The following is a 19833-nucleotide window of genomic DNA, read 5'->3' as shown; positions in this document are numbered from 1 at the left end:
TGAGTAAAAAGATTGACCCAGTAGTCAAAAACCTCCCAACCAAGAAAAGAGCAGAACCAGATAGCTTCATGGGTGAATTCTACCAAACATTTAAAGAAGAATTAACACCAGTCCTTCTCAAGCTCTTCTGGACAATTGAAGAGGCAGGAACATTCCCAAACACATTTTACGAGGCCAGCATCACCCTCGTGCCAGAGCCAAATTACAGACACCACAAGAAAAGAAAGAGGCCACTATCCCTGATGCATACACATGCAAAAGTCCTCAAAAAACATGCTAACAAACCAAATGCAACAATACATTAACAAGATCATACACCACGATCAGGTGGGATTTATCTCTGGGATACAAGGATGGTTCAACATAACACAAACCAATAATGTGATATACCACATTAACAAAATGAGGGATAAACATAGTATTGTCAAAAGATTCAAAAAAGCATTTGACAAGATTCAACATCCTTTCATAATAAAAACTCTCAACAAAGTGAGTATAGAAGGAACATACACAGTGACATGATATGCTCATATGACAGGCCCACAGATAACATTATACCCCAGTGAAAGGCTGAAAGCATTTCTTCTAAGATCAGAAAAAAGACAAGATGCCCATTCTGTTCAATATAGTACTGAAGTCTTAGCCAGAGTAATTATACAAGACATAAAAAGTATCCAAACTGTAAAGAATTAAAATTGACTGTTTGCAGATGACATGATCTTATACACAGAAAACCATAAAGATTCCACCAAATAAGTGTCAGAACTAATAAATTTAATTAAGTTGCAGAATACAAAATCAACATACAAATATCAGTTGCATTTCTATATGCTAACCACCATCTGAAAAAGAAATTAAGAAAACAATTCCATTTACAATAGCATAAAAAAAGGCAATAAATTTTGATATCCCATGTTCATGGATTGGAGGAAATAATGTTAAAATTTCCATACTACCAAAGTGATCTACAGATTCACTGGAATCTCTATCAAAATTCCAATGGAGTTTCTCGCAGAAATAGAAAAAACAATCCTATAATTCATACAGAACCACAAAAGACTGTAATAAATAGCCAAAGCAATCTCTCTCTCTCTCCCTTTTTTTTAGCCAAAGCAATTAAACGAGATGAACAAAGTTGGAGGCATCATCCTACAATCAAAACAGTGTGGTACTGGCATAAAAAAACAGACATATACACCAATGGAGCAGAACCGAGTCCAGAAATCAATCCACACATTTGTGGTCAATTGATCTTTGACAAGGATGCTACTACACAATGGAGAAAGGACAGGCTCTTTAATAAACGGTGTTGAGAAGCTGGCTTTCCGCATGCAAAAGAGTGAAAATGAATCCTTACCTTATCTCACTCCACACACAGTAATCACCTCAAAATGGAGTAAAGACTTAAATATAAGACCTGAAACCATAAAACTATTAGAAGAAAACATAGGGAGAAAGTTTCTTGGCATTGAGTCTGAGCAATAATTTTTTAGATATGACCCCAAAAGCACAAATATACAATAGACAAATGGGACTGCATCAAACTAAAAAGCTTCCACATAGCAAAGGCAACAAAGGAGTGAAGAGACAACCTATGGAATGAGAAAATATTTGCAAACCCTACATCTGATAAGGAGTTATCATACATAGAAAGAACTCAAACAATGCAATTAGTAAGAAAACAAACAACCCAATTAAAAAATGGGCAAAGGACCTAAATAAACATTTCTCAAAAGAAGACATACAAATGGCCAGATATATGAAAAGATGCCCAGTGTCACTGATCATCAGGGAAAAGCAAATCAAAACCACAATGAGATAACACCTTCCACCTGTCAGAATGGCTTTTATCAAAAAACAAAAGATAAGTGCTGGCGAGGATGTGGAGCAAGGAAACCCTTGTGCTGTTTTAGTGGGAAGGTAAATTGATGCAGCCACTATGGAAAACAGTATGGAGGTTCCTCCAAAAATACAAAATAGAACTATCACATGATCTAGCAATCCCACTTCTGGATATATACCCAAAGTAAATGAAAACAGGATATTGAAGAAATATCTGCACCCCCATGTTCACTGCATTATTCACAATAGTCAAAATATGAAAACTACCAAATGGTCAATGGATCAATGAATAAAGATGTGACATATATATATATATATATATATATATTTATAATACACATGTATACACACACACACACACACACACACACACACACATATATATATATATAAACAGATACAAAAAACATATAGGGACTTCCCTGGTGGTCCAGTGGTTAAGAATCCATCTCGCAATGTTGGGGATGCCAGTTCGATCCCTGGTTGGGGAATTAAGATCCCACATGCTACAGGGCAACTAAGCCCACGCGCCATAACTAGAGAGAAGCCCGCGCACGCACTGCAACGAAGCGAAGAGCCCAAGCGCCGCAATGAAAATTCCCACGTGCCACAACTAAGACCCGACACAGCCAAAAAAACAAATATTTAAAAAATAAAACACGTAAACACATACATATACACACACCATGAATATTAATCAGACATAAGAAGGCAATCCTGCCATTTAATACAGCATAGATCAACCTGGAGGACATGAGGCTAAGTGAAATAAGCCAGACAGAAAAAGACAAATACTGTACGATCTCACTCGTTTGTGGAATCTAAGAAAAAGTCGAGTTCATAGAAGCAGAGAGCCGAACAGTGCTTACCAGGGGCTGGAGGGTGGGGAAAATAGGGAGGTATTGGTCAAAAAATACCAAGTTGCACTTAATGTTGAATGACTAAGTCTAGAGATCTAATAATGATGATGATAGTTAATGATACTGTACTGAATACTGGAAATATACTACGAGAGTAGACTTCAGGTGCTCTCATCACAAAAGAAAGGTAACTGTGTGAGAGGATAATGTTAATTAGCTGGATTGCAGTAATCATTTCACTATGTAGAGGTCATGTTGTACACCTTAAATATACATAATTTTTATTTTTAAAAAAAGAATCTTACAAAATAAAGAAAAAGTTTAGCTTACCTGGGCAAGAAGAATATTTATGACTTCCTCATTTTCGTTCATTTCTTCTTTGGAAACATCCTCTTTTGAAAGACTGGCTATCTCTTGTGCAATCTTGGTTTCACACTCCTGTCAAGTGAGAGAAATGAAAAGCACTGGTCAGCCTACTGTTAAAACATTCAACAAATTCACACCATCACCAGTCCAGAAGTTTCCTTCTCACCTCCTAGAACTGAAAAAATAAGAGTGACACAGTCAGCTGAACCATCTGGACGTATGGGCATCTGCTAACTGGGCTTTGAAAATAATGTGTGGATCTCAGTCTGTGGCTGCACTGGAAGAAAAATGTTCAATTTTAACGTGCTCACCATTTCCGGAACGCTCCCACATAAATTACCTTCTGTAATACTTTTTTTTCTTTGGAAGGGGTTGATTTTAAGCACACAGTTCAACTGGTTTTGACGACTGTATACAGTCAAGTAACCACCGTCACAATCAAGACACTGAACATCTCCATCACCACGAAGTGCCCTTGGGCTCTTCCACCATCTGCTGCCCCTGGCAACCACTAACCTGCTTTCCACTGCTCTGGTTTTGTCTTTTCTTATGTTTCATATAAACTGAATTAATCAGTAAGTAGTCTTTTTTATCTGTCACATTGCTAATTTTGATTCGTCTATTTTGTCGTTTGTATCAGTAGTTTACTGAGTAATATTCCATGATGTGAATGTACCCCAATTTGTTCATCCATTCACCAGCTGATGGACATTTTGGTCCTTTCTAGTTTTGAGCAATTTTAACAAGACCTGTTATGAACACTGTGTATTTGCTTTGTGTGGGTATATGCCTTCTTCTGTTAGATAAACACCTAGGAGTGGGATTGCTGGGTCAGATGGTAACCTCATGCTTAACTTTAAAAGAAAATGCCAACTGTTTTCCAAAATGATTGAACCAAGAGCAATACAGGAGAGTTCCAGCTGCTCCACATTCTTGTCAACACTTGGTATTTTTAATTTTAGTCATTCTGGTTGGTGTGTAGTAGTATCTCGTGATTTTAAGTTGTATTTCCTTAATGACTAATGATGTTCAGCATCTTCACATGTGATTATTTACTATCCATATACAATCTTCAGTAAAGTGCCTGTTCAAATTTTTGCCTTTTTAGAATTGACTTGTTATTGTAACAAATGTACCACTCTGGCAGGAGATGCTGATAATGAGGGAGGCTAAGCATGAGGGGGGAAGGGGTATATGGGAATTCCCTGTACCTTTCCCTCAATTCTGCTATGAACCTAAAACTGTTCTAAAAAAATAAAGTTTAAAAAATTGGCTTGTCTTGAGAGTTTTTTATACATACTAGTTCAAGTCCTTTATCAAGTGTGTTTTTTGCAACTATTCTGTCAGTCTCTGGCTTGCATATTCATCTTCTTAATATCTTTTGAAGAGCATGTTTTGATGAAATGTAATTTACCAAATTTTTATTTCATAGTTCAAGGACCTTGTGTCCTATTTAAGAAATCACTCAAACAGCTCATACAACTCAGTAACAAAAAAACAAAAACCCAATCAAAACTGGGCAGAAGGGCTTCACTGGTGGCGCAGTGGTTGAGAGTTCACCTGCCGATGCAGGGGACACGAGTTCGTGCCCCGGTCCGGGAAGATCCCACATGCCGCGGCGCGGCTGGGCCCGTGAGCCATGGCCGCTGAGCCTGCGTGTCCGGAGCCTGTCCTCTGCAACGGGAGAGGCCACAACAGTGAGAGGCCCACATACCGCAAAAGAAAAAATAATGGGCAGAAGACATAAATAGACATTTCTCCAAGGAAGAAATACAGATGGCCAACCGGCACATGAAAAGATGAAATCATCATCACTAATTATTAGAGAAATGCAAATTAAAACTACAGTGAGGTACCACCTCACACTGGTCAGAATGGCCATCATTAAAAAGCCTACAAATAATAAATGTTGGAGAAGGTGTGGAGAGAAGGGAACCCCTCTACACTGTTGGTGGGAATGTAAATTGGTGCAGGTTCCTCAAAACACTGAAAAATAGAGTTGCCATATGATCCAGCAATCCCACTCCTGGGCATATATCCAGACAAAACTATAATTCTAAAAGATATATGCACCCCTATGTTCACAGCAGCACTATTCACAATAGCCAAGACATGGAAACTACCTAAATGTCCATCAACAGATGGATAAAGATGATGTGGTATATATATAAAGGAATATTACTCAGCCATAAAAATAGCCATTTGCAGCTACATGGATAGACCTAGAGATTATCATACTAAGTGAAGTAAGCTAGAAAGAGAAAGACAAATACCATATATATCACTTATATGTGGAATCTAAAACATGACTCAAATAAACTTATCTACGAAACTGAAACAGACTCACAGACATAAAGAACAGACTTGTGGTTGCCAAGGGGGAGAGGGGTAGGAGAGGGATGATGGATTAGGAGTTTGGGATTAGCCGATGCAAACTAGTATATATATATAGGATGGATAAACAACAGGGTCCTACTGTATAGCACAGGGAACTATATTCAATATCCTGTGAAAAAGCATATGGAAAAGAATATGAAAAAGAATATATATACTTATAACTGAGGTACTTTGCTGTACAGCAGAAATTAACACAACACTGTAAATCAACCATACTGCAATAAAATTTAAAAAAAAAATCACTGCCTAAGCCAAAGTCAGTAAGATTCTTCTCCTCTGTTTACTTCTGGAAGTTTTTTTAGGTCTTAGTGTATGATTCATTTGGAGCTAATTTTTGTATATGTTGTGTGGAAAGAGGGAAGTCAGGTTCTTCTTTTTTTTTTTTTTTGGCATGTAAATATCCAATTGTTCCAGCACCATTTGTTGAAAAGAAAAACCTTCCCTAGTCAATTGTCTTAGCATCTTTGTTGAAAATTAACTGCCCACACATGTATTGGTCTATTTCTGGACTTTCTTTTCTATATATCTATCCTTATCCAATATAGACTGTCTTGATTACTATAGCTTTACAGTAAGTCTTAGTATCAGGTAGTGTGAGCTCTCCCATGTTTTCCTTTTTCAAAACTGTTTAGGCTATTCTAGGTCATTTGTATTTCCACACAGATTTTAGAAGAGCTTGTTAATTTCTACCAAAATCACCTGTTTAGATTTTGATTGGAATTGAATCCACAGATCAATCTGTAAAAACCTAACATCTTAACAATATTGAGATATAAATATATTTTTAATTTATGTCTTTTCTTTTTAGGTTCACTATCCAATAGTTCATTGCGAATATACAGAAATACAACAGACTTGTACATCTGATCCTGTATGCTACAATGTCGCTAAAGTCATTCGATTTTGTACAGACTCCTTAGGATTTTATATAGGGACAATCACATCATCTACGTATAAAGACTGATTTCTCTCCAGTCCTTATGCCTTTTTTTCTTGTTTTAGTGCACTGGCTAGAACGACCTCCACTACAATGTTGAATAGAAGTGGTAAAAGCAGAAATCCTTGCTTGTATACCCAATCTTAGAGGAAAGCATTCAGACTTTCACCATTAAGCACAATGTAAATCAGAGATTTTTTCTGTTAAGTGCCCTTTATCGGGCTGAAAGGCAGTGACTGCGAGTTTCTGTCATGAGTTAAGTGTCAAATTCTGCCAAATGCTTTCTTTGCATCTACTGACATGATCTTGTGCTTGCTTTTTTTTTTTCCGGACCGGGGCATGAACCCGTGGCCCCTGCATCGGCAGGCGGACTCCGAACCACTGCGCCACCAGGGAAGCCCTGCTTTCTTATTTTTAGTCTGTTAATATAATGAGTTATATTATTACTTCTATCTTTAAAAGTCATTTATTCCTCAAAGTTGAAATCAACTTGATGGAACCTTTGGAGCACTTTGTGAATTAATAAGCAGACATGAAAAGACAGCATCAAGAAAATGGCAAAGTAGAGGTAATCCATCCCTTTCTATATTGGCTCTGGTTTGCTATGTCACAATTCCTTTATCCAAGAGAGATGCAGAAACAAGAGAAAGGAAGCCGAGTCCACGTGACCCTGTCCTGAGTCAGAGACCTTTCATTAAAGGCTGACGGGCAATGCCACATGGTGGACAGTGACCACAGGAGGACTGGTTGGTCTGTCACTAAAACCTGATTCCAGGCCGAATCATGAAGGGAATAATTAATTTAAAACAGGCACTGGAAGCAAAAGATAGATAATCTGGCAAGTGGGGAAAAAGGAAGAAAAATACACAGAGGGTGTCTGCTAGTGCTAGAGTGCAGGTGTAGAAACTCCGTCACAGCTTCCTTCCTGACAAAGCTATCCCCACGTAAGTGCAAACTGCTGCCCTCGAAGCAACACGGTTGTCTTGTCTTTCAGCAAAACCACAAGTGCGACCCACCGTGGACCATGCTGTCCCACTCGGACAAATGCTAACTCATGTTCCTTGCAAGTGCTCTTTGGACCCTGGCATTGAATCTGCACGTGGGTTGTAAGAGGGTCCAGAGATTTGGGACCTCAGCCTTGGCGTGGCCGGAAACTCAGAGTCCCAGCGCCAAGCAACACACACTAGACTAGAGGGAGACCAACAGTCTGGCTCACAAACCCCAAGCTCATCATGGGGCACACACCACCCTGCCTGTTACCAGGTAAAGAAAGCCCCTCTTGATCTTCGGTACCTCCGTGTGTTTCTGACTCAAAGCCCTCAAACTCCCCTGCAGTCTTTGAAACATATCACCATCTGACTGCTTCTCACGCCTGGAAACCTGCTTACAGGTACGACCAAGCAGGAAATGACAAAACATCTTTTAGCCAAATAGCCTGTTTAATTAAAAAACTCAACTTTCTAAATTAAATGAAGCATTTCCCTCATACCAAGCTGAAGGATCAATAATCCAGAACTAGGAACATGTGAACAAATCTCCCATCAGGGAACTTCCCCTCTAAAGGTATTTACACTGCGTTGGCCAAAAAGGTCGTTCAGCTTTTTTTTTTTTAAACAAAAACCCGAACGAACTTTTCAGCCAACCCAGTATAAATTGGGTCGTACTTTAAAAAAATAACTTAAAATGGTATATAAAAGATTCCAGTGCACTCTTTTTACATTTCATTATAAACATGATGTGCCAAAATAATAAATTTACTCACTTGTCTTTTAGCTTCTCTCAGTTTTCTTTTGAGGGCTGTCAAAATTCTTTGTACTTCCCATAATCTTTCCTCTTTAGATAAATCCTTTATCCCACCCTGCAGATCTCGATGTAAACAGTTCAAAAGAAACTCCTAGAAAGTAACACACCACACACTGTATAGGATTCCATGTTTTGTCATCTTAAAACCACATGCAATTTCTAAAAATGCAGAACCTACTTTTCAATTATCATTAAAAAAAATGACATAATGCGTGAATTGTTTTTTCAAGGCTATGACTGAAAAATCATCTTTATTTTTTCTGCCTGAGCATTGGGTTCTAATCCATCAATTTACAATGGTTCCCAGTAGTCAATTCACATCCCTTCCCCCAACACATCAACTACTAAGAAATGGGAGCTCAGAGCAGACAAAAGGGAAGAAAGGCAAGCAGGGATTTGATAACTTGTATGCAAACAAAAGATGTAATAATTATCAAATATAAGTAAACGCCTTAGCCTTGAATTTCTTACTGAGCTTGCCAAACACACACAACCAAATGGCACTGTTTCAGTAGCACAGTGGGAAAACAAAGGATTTGAGGTCAAATCCTGGCTCTTCAGCTTAGTAACCAGGTGACATAGCATAAGTTATTTAACTTCTCCAAATTTCATTATTCTCCTCTGTAAAATAAGGCCAATAAAGCAGCCTTGTCCAGATAAGCTAACATTTTTGGACTGCTTACAACATACCTGGCACCATGGTGAACACCTTTAACGCATTATTTCATTTAATGTAATCTTCACATCAAACCTAGGAGAGGACTCATTTTTAAATGCAATCCCCAAGGCTTAAGGAGGTTAAGCAACATGCCTAATTAGGAGCAGAGCAAGAATTTAAAGCCAGGTCTTTTGATTTCCAAACATGTGCTCTGTCCACTATGATGTTCTGCCTTAACTGGCATGAATTAGTGCCAGATGGGAAGTTCTGGCTTCAGTGTGCCATGAAGAGTGTGCCTGACACAGCTCCAGACACACAGGAAGTGTTCATAGAACAGGAGGCCATCGTTCTCAGCACTGCAGTCTCCCATGGGGTCAGAGCGAGGGCTGGCTCTGGAGGCTGGGAGGGGGGCTGCACACACCTGTCTTCTGATCTCCTCCTTGATGCTCTCCTGGGTCTCGGGCAGTGTGGGCATCGTGGCCATGTTAGACCATCGCAGAGGTTTCGTCACTTGCTTCAGCGTCACATTTCCAAAGAGCTCTTGCACGTGTGTGAAAAACACATATAGGACACGATTGCTAATCTAAAAACAAAAAAAAGATTTGCAAGAAAAATATTAAAATTATCATTTCATTTCATTTGTGTCTGTTGCCTAAGTGCATCCTCAGTAGTGACTAGACATGTTTTGCTAATTAGTGGCCAATTTAAAGAAGAGAATGAGACAGTACGAGTTAAGTCATGGACTCAGCACTTTGAGGAACTGCGGGGAAAAGCCAAGAAATGGATGCGGAGGCCAATGATCATCAATCTGTTCTGTTTTAGCACCATAACATTAATTGATTTTTTAAATCTCATGTTCTTTATTTTCAAGTTACTGTGATACATTTTAACACATGCAACTGGATCTACTAAGGAACAAAGGAGCCTGCAGCTGCAGAGCTGGGCTGAGTATGGTAGCCCCTGCTCCAGAGACGAATGCTTCTGGGCAGACTCCAGAGCCCGTGTTTAAATAGATGCTCCAATGCTAAGAGACCAGGACGTTACGCTGGCTAAAAAGCTAATACAAGAAATTATTTCCTACCTAAAACTTATTCTGACAACACACCTGAATCTTCTGTGACACCAACATCCCTACTACAGTTACATTAAGTAACAATGTAATATTTACCAAATTCTGAAAACTTGACTAATATGAAATTTGAGAAACATTTTGCTTCCAAAAATAATCAACAAACAATGAAGGAATCTTCAGTGAAAGAAAATACACTCTTATATGTAACAGTGTGTTATAACAGGGACCAATAATAACCTGGTATATTGGCTAAAAAGGCTTAAAATAAAAACTATAACCCCATCTCATGTTTTGCCCTTTGTTTTTGGCCTGAGTGAAATATCAGTAACTCCAATTAAAGGAAAACACATGCTCTACGCAAGCACCAAGTGAGCAGCAGAAAACGAAGGCCAGGAATTTATGTTGTAAAGAGACACCAACTAACACACCACCCACCTCTCTGAAATGCCTCCTCAGATTAAGATTCTGTAAAATACTCTATATACACCTCTTCATGAAGTCCTCAGGTCAAATCCCTGACCAAATGAATAACGTTAGGGCCCCTTGAGCCTGAGTCTGTATGTGTGTGTGATATGACTAAGCAGTAATGCTATTTGAGGAAGTAACTGAAATCCTTAAAACACTGCAGATGAACTGTAACTGCAGGTACCTCGGGCTCCTCTTCCACTAAGGACAGATCACTGTCATCAGGAACTGCTTACAAACCACACCAAAGGCTGGACAATATTCAAATTTCACAGCTGCAGCTAAAAGGCCAACATGCTCATTACCTTACACGCCAACACTGTCCACACTGTGAAATAAAAAGGCCAACATTCAGGCTAACCCCTTACCCACTGTCCCTGGTTCACTGCTTGGTATGTGACTCAGCAACAGGAAACCCTCCCTACATCCCCAGGGCCGGCTGTGTACCTGGACAGTCGGGCTGAGCACTATAGAAATGTTCTGGATGTTCATCTTTGTTTCCAGCTCCTTGGCGATAACGTGGTCCATGTGCATGATCAGCCAGGAGATGAGCAGACGGTTACACTCGGGCAGCTCCTCCAGCAGGCGCTGGAACTCCTGCACCTTCTCGCCCTCCGAGCTCCGCCCACAAGCCTCTTCAAAGCGGGGCAGCAGCTCCTTGGTCAGCAGGTTCTCGGGCAGGTCCCGCAGGTATTGCTTCAGCAAACTGGCCACAGTGTTAGGCTCATACTCTTCCAAGTTTGGAGACTCCTCTCTGTCATAGGCTGCTTTCAGCTCATCCACCTTGGATTTAATCCCTTAGAACATTCGAATTCAGAAGAGAAAGAAAGTATCAAGAAAAAAAAAAAAAAATCCAACACACGGCTTTCTTCCCCAGTGTGCCTACCCCTGGGGGAGATCAGAGAAGGGCCATCCTGACCGTATGAAGTGTTAATCCGCACGCGGTTCATACAATTCCTCCATTAAAGCAGATAAAAGACTACACTTAGAGGATGAATTTAACCAAAAGCTAAATGATAATGGACAAACTCAGTACTCAAAACAAAAGTCATAGTAACCACAGAAACATCAAGCAAATATGCCAATCGATTCAGGGAAAAAAACTTGTTTTTTATTTAAAGATAGGTAGGTAAAAATTCAGGCAACAATTAAACTACAATCTAAGCATATGCCTTGTTCTACATGAGCGGCCAACTGCTCTTCCTAACTAGTCACAAGACTGACAACATAAAATACAACTCAGTACATACAAGCACGTTGCAAAAAGTTGTGGGTGACTACTCTTTTATAAGTAAAAATTGTATCATAAATGCAAAAGGTGAGTTCACTATCTAAACAAACTCTTTGAAAATTATTCATTACATAATACCCATCTAATTTCTAAGTTTAAGTTCTTTACATGTTTTCTTAACCTGAAACAGGGTTACAATAAAAGAAAAGTGAAATTTTGGGTTACTAAAATCGAATTGTTTTGCTTTTCTTACTGGACAGAAACACACACAAATGTTTTTCAGACACTAAGTATTTTAGATTTTTAGTCCAATGTGCATTTAAGTGACATAATTCAGTGACACTGATTGCTCATGAGAACACAAGGTAGCTTTCTGTTGTTTTCAATACTTAAAACTTTAGGCCAAGATGTGGTACTATACACAACAGAATACTATTCAGCTATAAAAAAGAATGAAATCCTGCCATTTGCAATAGCATGGATGGACCTAGAGGGTGTTACGCTACGTGAAGTAAGTCAGAAAAAGACAAAATACTTCATATGTGGAATCTAAACAAGTAAAACAAACTATACTTTGAATATAACAGAAAAGAAACAGACTCACAGATATAGAGGACAAACTAGTGGTTACCAGAGGGGAAAGGGGAGGGGTGAGGGGCAAGTGAGGGGTAGGGGATTAAGAGGTACAAACTACCATGTATAAAATAAATAAGCTACAAGGATATATTGTACAGCACAGGGAATATAGCCAATATTTTACAACTATAAATGGTGTATAACCTTTAAAAATATTGAATCACTATGTTGTATCCCTGAAACTTATATAATTTTGTACATCAACTATACTTCAATTTTAAAAAAACTTTAGGCCAATTACTGGAAACAAGCCACAAACTAAGGCTGACAGATTGTAACGGTAAACACAAACACCCCAGAGTCACCTAGTCTGAGCAGCATTTTACAATCAATAGTGCTTACATCTGGGCTCTGACATTCCTTATGTGAAAACCACTTAATGCCATCACAATAAATCAGTAACTTAATCTAGCACTGACAAAATGAAATCAACAACTCCAAATAGGAAAATAATAATACGAATCTTATTTTTGTGTAATCTTTATTTTGAAGCAGAAAAGTTAGAAAATAATTCCTTTTTTTTATTTTTTTACTGAGTAAAACATGGTGTGTGGTAATTTTAATTGAAATTCTTGACCAAAACCTCCTCTCTCTCACATACATTTTATAGATTTGTAATTTTCCCCCAACAGTGCCTGCCCAGAAAATTGCACAAGTGAAAAGTGCACAAATTTCCAGGTACAGAAAGAGCATATGCAAAATCATAGATTAGCTTTAAAACTGGAACTTATATATGGATAAGTGAGAATCAAGAGTTCTCCACCAGAAAACAATACTGTTAGCATTCAAAAAGAAAAGTCACAGCCATAAACTCTGTAGTCCAGAGTGCTGAATGCAGCATTCTGCCAGAGCTTCAAAAATAAATACAGGGGCTTCCCTGGTGGCGCAGTGGTTAAGAATCCGCCTGCCGATGAGGGGGACACGGGTTCGTGCCCCGGTCCGGGAGGATTCCACATGCCGCGGAGCGGCTGGGCCCGTGAGCCATGGCCGCTGAGCCTGCGCGTCTGGAGCCTGTGCTCCACAACGCGAGAGGCCACAACAGTGAGAGGCCCGCGCACCGCAAAAAAAAAAAAAATTGATCAAAGCAGAAGCTTGGCCTCCAAGGAGCCAACAACCAGGGGAGCAGCTCAGTTTGAACACTCTGACACGTGAATTCAGAGAAGGAGTCCCACACCTCCGACTCCAAAAGAATGCAAACATCAAAAATAGGTCAAAGACAAAAGAATCCTTTGAACAAAGCTGTAGGAACTCTTCAGAGAAACTTTCACCTAAAACAAAATTTCTTCACACCTATCAAAATCACGTGAGAGAAGCAACTATGTTAGTACTGTGAAGATCTTTAAAAATCCATCATAAATTTTTCTTAAAAGGCAAGTTTCAAATTCATTTAAATGTATTTTTTTTATGTAACTAAGGACTTATAAATTCAAATTCAGTGCCTAATTCATTTATCTTATTTTCTATAAAATAGTAGCATTTTAGCCAAAACACTCTTAAATGATAACATGTTATCTGTGGGATTATGTAAAGGTCTCTCCAGTTATCAAACATGCTGGCCCTTTCTTAACAAAGCTTAAATATCAAATCCACCTTCTAGAAATGTGCATGAACCAATTAAATGGAAAAAGTAAATCTAGTCTCTTTATTCTAAATGTGTATGATTTAACTCATCATGAAATATGCATGAGCAGCAGTGAATATTATAGCCTCAAGGTCCAGGACCAAGACACTGAACCACAGGAACGTGCTGACAACAGCACGGATGCCACACAGGTCAGGACTTGCATCCTACACCAACACAAAGCCACCTTGCTCTGTAAGAAATAGAGTCTTCTACTTTAGACAGCATGCATTTTCCTTGATTTTAGACACCCAATATGAATTACTTTCCTGCCAGTATGAAATGTAAGTTTTCATACATACAGAACGTAGAGAAATGGAACCTCAACTTCACTAATGCACATAAGAGCCGCGCCTGGACACAGAGGTATCCACATCTAAACATTTTAGCAAGAACCTAAACATTTAGCAAGAACATTGTGCATCCCTCAGCTGAACTCAGGAAATACTTAAACGACTGTCAGTAACTGTGTCTTGTGGCCAAGAAGCGTCCTGAACCCAGATGTCCTTCCTCCCCGCTGACCACCCTCCAACGCCCAGCCTCACGGAGGCACCCAGGTGAGGGGCACCACACACACACACACACACACACACACACACACACACACACACACACTCACACACACACACAGCGTGAGGGTCTTTGTTCAACTGGAAGGATCAAGGAAATGAATGAGGTTTAGGACCCGTGTCACAATTTTCCTCACAAGTGAGTATTTGTTCCTTTCCTTTGAAAAGTGGAAGTGAAGCTAATCTTTAAAAACCAGTACATGTGGTGCGAGCCCCATACCTGACACTCTGTAGATGCCTTCACACTTCATGCCATGCTTCTCCACATAATCCACACACTCCCGGAAGACGGCCGGCAGCCGAACGCCGTCGTACATCATGGTCCTCTCCACTGCATCAGCCAGAGGAATCCCAAAGATGGGTTTGAGATTCGGGACATCTATCTGAGGCACCTCTGGCTCCTGAATTGGCTTCTTCTTTTTCTTCTTTTCCTTCCACTGTTTAACCACGTCAGCTGCCGTCAAGTCTTTTGACTTTTTCTCTTTATGTTTTTCCTCTTTGTGTTTTTCTTCTTTATGTTTTTCCTCTTTGGGTTTCTCTTTTATTTTAAAATCCTTCTCTTTCTTTTTAGAAAAGCTGGGCTTCTTGAAAACATGGATCCCCTTGGACCTCTTCATTTTGGAAGGACTTTCGGCTTCATCTCCAGAGCTATCTTCCTGAAAGGCGGCATAGCCTTCAGCTGCCAAAGAAATGCAGGGAGCATGAGTCAGATGTCTGCTGAATGTCAAACTGTCCATTTTCAATGTCTGAAAGCAAGACAAAGAAGTGCCACCTGGCCCTAGCTACCTAGCTTTTCACCCCGCGGCCAAGCCCTCCTGGTACTCTCAGCAATTCATTCAATGGCTTCCCAGCTAAAACGAGGCGTTGCCGTGACGTCTCCTGACCACAAGAGGGCGACGAGCAGAGAGCCAGTTACCCTTGAAACTGGTTTTATTTTATACACACGTGCAATTGGAATTTTTGCAAACCAAATTATTATAAATAATCATTTATTATCTTAATTTATGTATTATCTACACAGAGGGCTAATGGAGAGAATCCCTATATAATGCACAGCATTCTTTCATCAGCTGAATAAGGCCCTCTAACTTACACTCTACTTAGCTTAGGTTTCTTCATATTTGGTTCCTATAATGTGAAGCAATCTCCAATCATGACACGAAATGCACTCCTGTTCAGACTCTCCCATCATCCCCATCACACTTTGCTCTCCTGTCTCCAGCTGTTAAGTGCGTTCTGCAGATGGCAGCTGGGACTGAAGCCTCATCTGGGGAGAACAGAACCAGGAAACTCCCTAATCTCGGGATGGTGGCCACTTCCCTGAGTCAGAAGCCCTGGTTTCACACTGATAACTGCTCAGTATCAATATTAGAGTTATCCTAGTTTGGTTTCACTGTTCTTTTTTATTTTAACATCTAAAACTCTCCTTTTCTTTAGCCAACTACCTCACAAGCTATTTTATAACAAAAATTAAAGGTATTGCATACATTTCCCTCTAATTAAAGTACCGATACCACAAACCCCACACCAACCAGAATGGCAAAAGTCTTAAGGGCATAATACCAGGACAGAAAGCAACTGGAGTTCTCAGACACCACTGGTGGGAGTGTCAACTGGTACAACCACGCTGGAAATTGTTTTGCAGGATCTACAGATACTGAAATGAGCGTGGCCTGTGAGCAATTCCACTCCCAGGCACACACACAACAGAAATGCATAAACTTGGACAATGAGGTTCACAGAAGCACGATTCGTAACACACACTGAAGACAACCCAAATGACCAATAACAGTAGAATGGAAAAATAAATTCTAGTATATTAGTGCAAAATCCAGCAACAGAAATGAACAAATTACTGCCATATGGAATAACACAGATGAATCTAACAAACATTAACACTGGGCACAAGAAACTACCCACAAAAGGAAATCTACTTCCATGTACAGAAGTCCAAAATCAGGCAGTGTCCAGATGTGCTGGGCATCCCCTCTGAAGGGGCAACAGGCAATTTCTAGGATGCTGATAATGCTCTATTTCCAGAGCCTTGTACAATCAGTAATTAGCACAGGTGTATCCGTTTGTGATAATTCATCAAGTTGTACACAATTTGTGCATTCTATCCAAATGTCATGCTTCAAATACAAATTAACTTAAGAATACCGTGAAACTAAAATCACACTTACTTAAAATAACTCACCTGATTTGCTTTTAACATGCTAAAAAGCTATGTCTAAACGATTCATCCTTACAGAACAGGAATCATAAATGGAACACATGGTGGCATTTGCTTCAGAAAACGAATACATACTTTTTTCACCATGTACCCCAACTGGCCTACACAACCTCGCCAAGAGAGTAAGATTGTATAAGGACAAAATTTCAATATTTACTTTTCATACTTTTATTTAAAATTTAAGAAACCTCCACCAGAAAACTTCACCATTTCTGGAAATTCAGTATTTTTATTTGTGAGAATAACACCCTAAAATACAAAAACTGAGATGCAGAAAAATAAAGAAAATATAAAACAAGAGTCTTTGGATATATTTCTACAAGATAGCAGGTACACATAATTAGAGTAGAAATTTATCTAAACTTTAGCTACAGCACAGAGAAAATGGCACTTACTCCTTTTTTCCTTTTTCTTAAATTTTCCTTTTTTCTTCCCATGGTCCTTCTCATCATCAGACACTATATCGGGAGGCTCGTGGAGGCTGTCATGGGGAGGCGAGGGCTCGCCCGTGCGGTACAATCCAGGAAACTTAGTGGGGCTGATCTCCTCAGAGCTGGGGGTGCGGGTGAGCCCACTGCCATGCTCCACCCTGCGGTGCTCACCCGGGCTGCTGGTGGGGGGCAGGAAGCACTCGGTCATGCTGCCTCCCTGACGAGTGAGGAGGGCGTCTGTTACCTGCCCATCACCCCTGCAGAGGGAGAGAGCACATCACAGTCACCCAAGGACCACCAAGACATAAGGGCGCCAGACACACACACAAAACAGCAACTAATCTTGCATTTACAAATCAAAAATATTTTTCTTCACAACCCCCCTTTAAAAATAGTTGTTCATTTTGCCATCTCAAGTTACATTCGCGCACCACACATTTCGGTTCTCAAAGAGTTGGTTGAAAGCACTGGATCTTCAAGTGTGAAAAAAATGAACCAAATGAAAGTGGGTTCTCAAAGTAGGACACAGAGTTTCCTCTGAAAAAGAACCCACCATTGTAATGGGCTTCATTTTGGATTGCTATCCAACATAAAATCCTAATTTTTTTTAAGTTATGGCCAAACAACCATGAATAATAAAGAAGACTGTTAATATAACTACACATGAATAGTTCAGTATCAAAATTTATAAAACAATTAAAGTGATATATACAGATCATTAGCCATAGTTCTATACTGCACTGGACAATTCATATGTGGATAACAGCTATATTATCTTGGACTGGAATTATGTTGAAAGAAACAATGGAACCCTCATTTGCTCAGTCCTAAAATACACACACACTAGTTTCGCTAGAATGGACACTACAAAGAAATGCGGATAAACAACAAGGTCCTACTGTACAGCACAGGAAACTGTATTCAACATCCTGCGATAAACCATAATGGAAAAGCATACGAAAAAGAACGTATATATATGTATAACTGAGTCACTTTGCTCTACAGCAGAAATTAACACAACATTGAAAATCAACTATACTTCAATAAAAAATAAATTTAAAAAAAGAATAAAAAAACCCAAAGGACAAATGTAAGTAAAGTTCAAGATTTGTTTGCATTTTTTTTCTTCATTAGACAGATGGTACACAGTACTGTGTTTAAAAGTTACTTGGATTAGTTCTTATTCCTCTTTAATGCCTTCAAGATATTAATTTGAAAAACTATTAGAATCACTTGTTTCTCTTTGCACTCACTTCTAAGGTGATTTTGCAATTTTAAAAATCCACAAACACAAGTGATAAGACTATTTCTGACCATAAACAAAGTCAAAAGACAAACAAATGTGAAAAAAGATGTGTAAATTATGAGCGCTAATTTCTCTAAAAAGCAAAGAGTTCTCACAAATCAATGAAAATCTCAACAAATCAAGACACCTACACAAAGAATGTGAAGCAGTTCACAGAAAAATGACTAATATCCACATGAAAATAATGTTCAAGTACAATTACAATTTTAAAAACAAAATAAGTTACCATTTTTCTAACATCAGACTGGCAAAGAACGAAAAAGGTGATTAATACCAAGTGTTGGTAAGGATGTGATCAAACATTTGGGAGAATATCCACTGATGGCTGAAGTGTAAACTAGCACAATCTTTTTTGAAAACCAATTTGGCAACATCAAAATTTTATTTTTTAATATATTTATTTATTTATTTTTGGCTGTGCTGGGTCTTCGTTGCTGCGTGCGGGCTTTCTCTAGTTGTGGCGAGTGGGGGCTACTCTTTGTTGTGGTGTGTGGGTTTCTCATTGCAGTGGCTTCTCTTGCTGCAGAGCATGGGCTCTAGGTGCGTGGGCTCAGTCGTTGTGGCTCGTGGGCTCTAGAGTGTTGTGGCGCACGGGCTTAGCTGCTCCGCAGCATGTGGGATCTTCCCAGACCAGGGCTCGAACCCGTGTCCCCTGAATTGGCAAGCGGATTCTTAACCACTGTGCCACCAGGGAAGTCCCTATCAAAATTTTAAATGTGCTCTCTTTGATCCAAGAATTCCTCTTTTTAGGAACCTATCCTTCAGATATACTTTTACAAGAATTCAAAGATGTGTACATGAAAATACGCATTTTAGCACTGTGACAGCAAAAACAACATAATCTAAATGGCTATCAATGGAAGATCAGTTAAATTATGATTGATCCAAATAATGGAATATAAACTCACACAACATGCAACTTCTGAAATAGTTAACAACTGTTAACTCTTGGAAGTTGTAAAAGGGGGGAGAGAAAGATTTCTTTGTTTTATCCTTTCTACATATTTTGAGCCTTACCATGCCCATCTATTACTTGTATTACTATTATTGGGGTTTTTTTTAAACGAACAGGCCACTTTTTTTAGTCTCATAAAAATTGTGTTTTTGACAATATTTAATAGTGTGGGGAAAGCAATTTTATTTATAGCACAATATCAATTTTTAAATAAACATATGCAAAAAACTGTAAGAACAAGGGAACTTTAAAAATAATTATCTGTGGGGGCTTTCCTGGTGGCGCAGTGGTTGAGAGTCCACCTGCCGATGCAGGAGACACGGGTCCATGCCCCAGTCTGGGAAGATCCCACATGCCACGGAGCGGCTGGGCCCGTGAGCCATGGCCTCTGAGCCTGTGTGTCCGGAGCCTGTGCTCCGCAAGGGGAGAGGCCACAACAATGAGAGGCCCG

General features: G+C 39.4%; 1 protein-coding gene across 2 annotated transcripts in view; it reads right to left on the bottom strand.

The window, feature by feature from the left end:
- The window catches only part of RALBP1 (ralA binding protein 1), a 33652-nt gene that overhangs the window by 5278 nt on the left and 8541 nt on the right, over positions 1–19833 (bottom strand). For both annotated transcript variants that reach the window (XM_024763939.1, XM_024763938.1), the window contains 6 exons: positions 17086–17378; positions 14678–15136; positions 10848–11197; positions 9285–9446; positions 8165–8296; positions 3033–3140 (listed from right to left, as the gene is read on the bottom strand). In XM_024763939.1, the coding sequence (XP_024619707.1) occupies positions 3033–3140; positions 8165–8296; positions 9285–9446; positions 10848–11197; positions 14678–15136; positions 17086–17329 (1455 nt within the window). In that variant the 5' untranslated portion in view covers positions 17330–17378. The remainder of the gene's footprint in view (positions 1–3032; positions 3141–8164; positions 8297–9284; positions 9447–10847; positions 11198–14677; positions 15137–17085; positions 17379–19833) is intronic.

This window comes from Neophocaena asiaeorientalis, unplaced genomic scaffold (genome assembly GCF_003031525.2).
Source record: "Neophocaena asiaeorientalis asiaeorientalis breed wild unplaced genomic scaffold, Neophocaena_asiaeorientalis_V1.1 scaffold110, whole genome shotgun sequence".
Lineage (NCBI taxonomy): Eukaryota > Metazoa > Chordata > Mammalia > Artiodactyla > Phocoenidae > Neophocaena > Neophocaena asiaeorientalis.
This window is presented reverse-complemented; position numbering and strand designations above follow the sequence as displayed.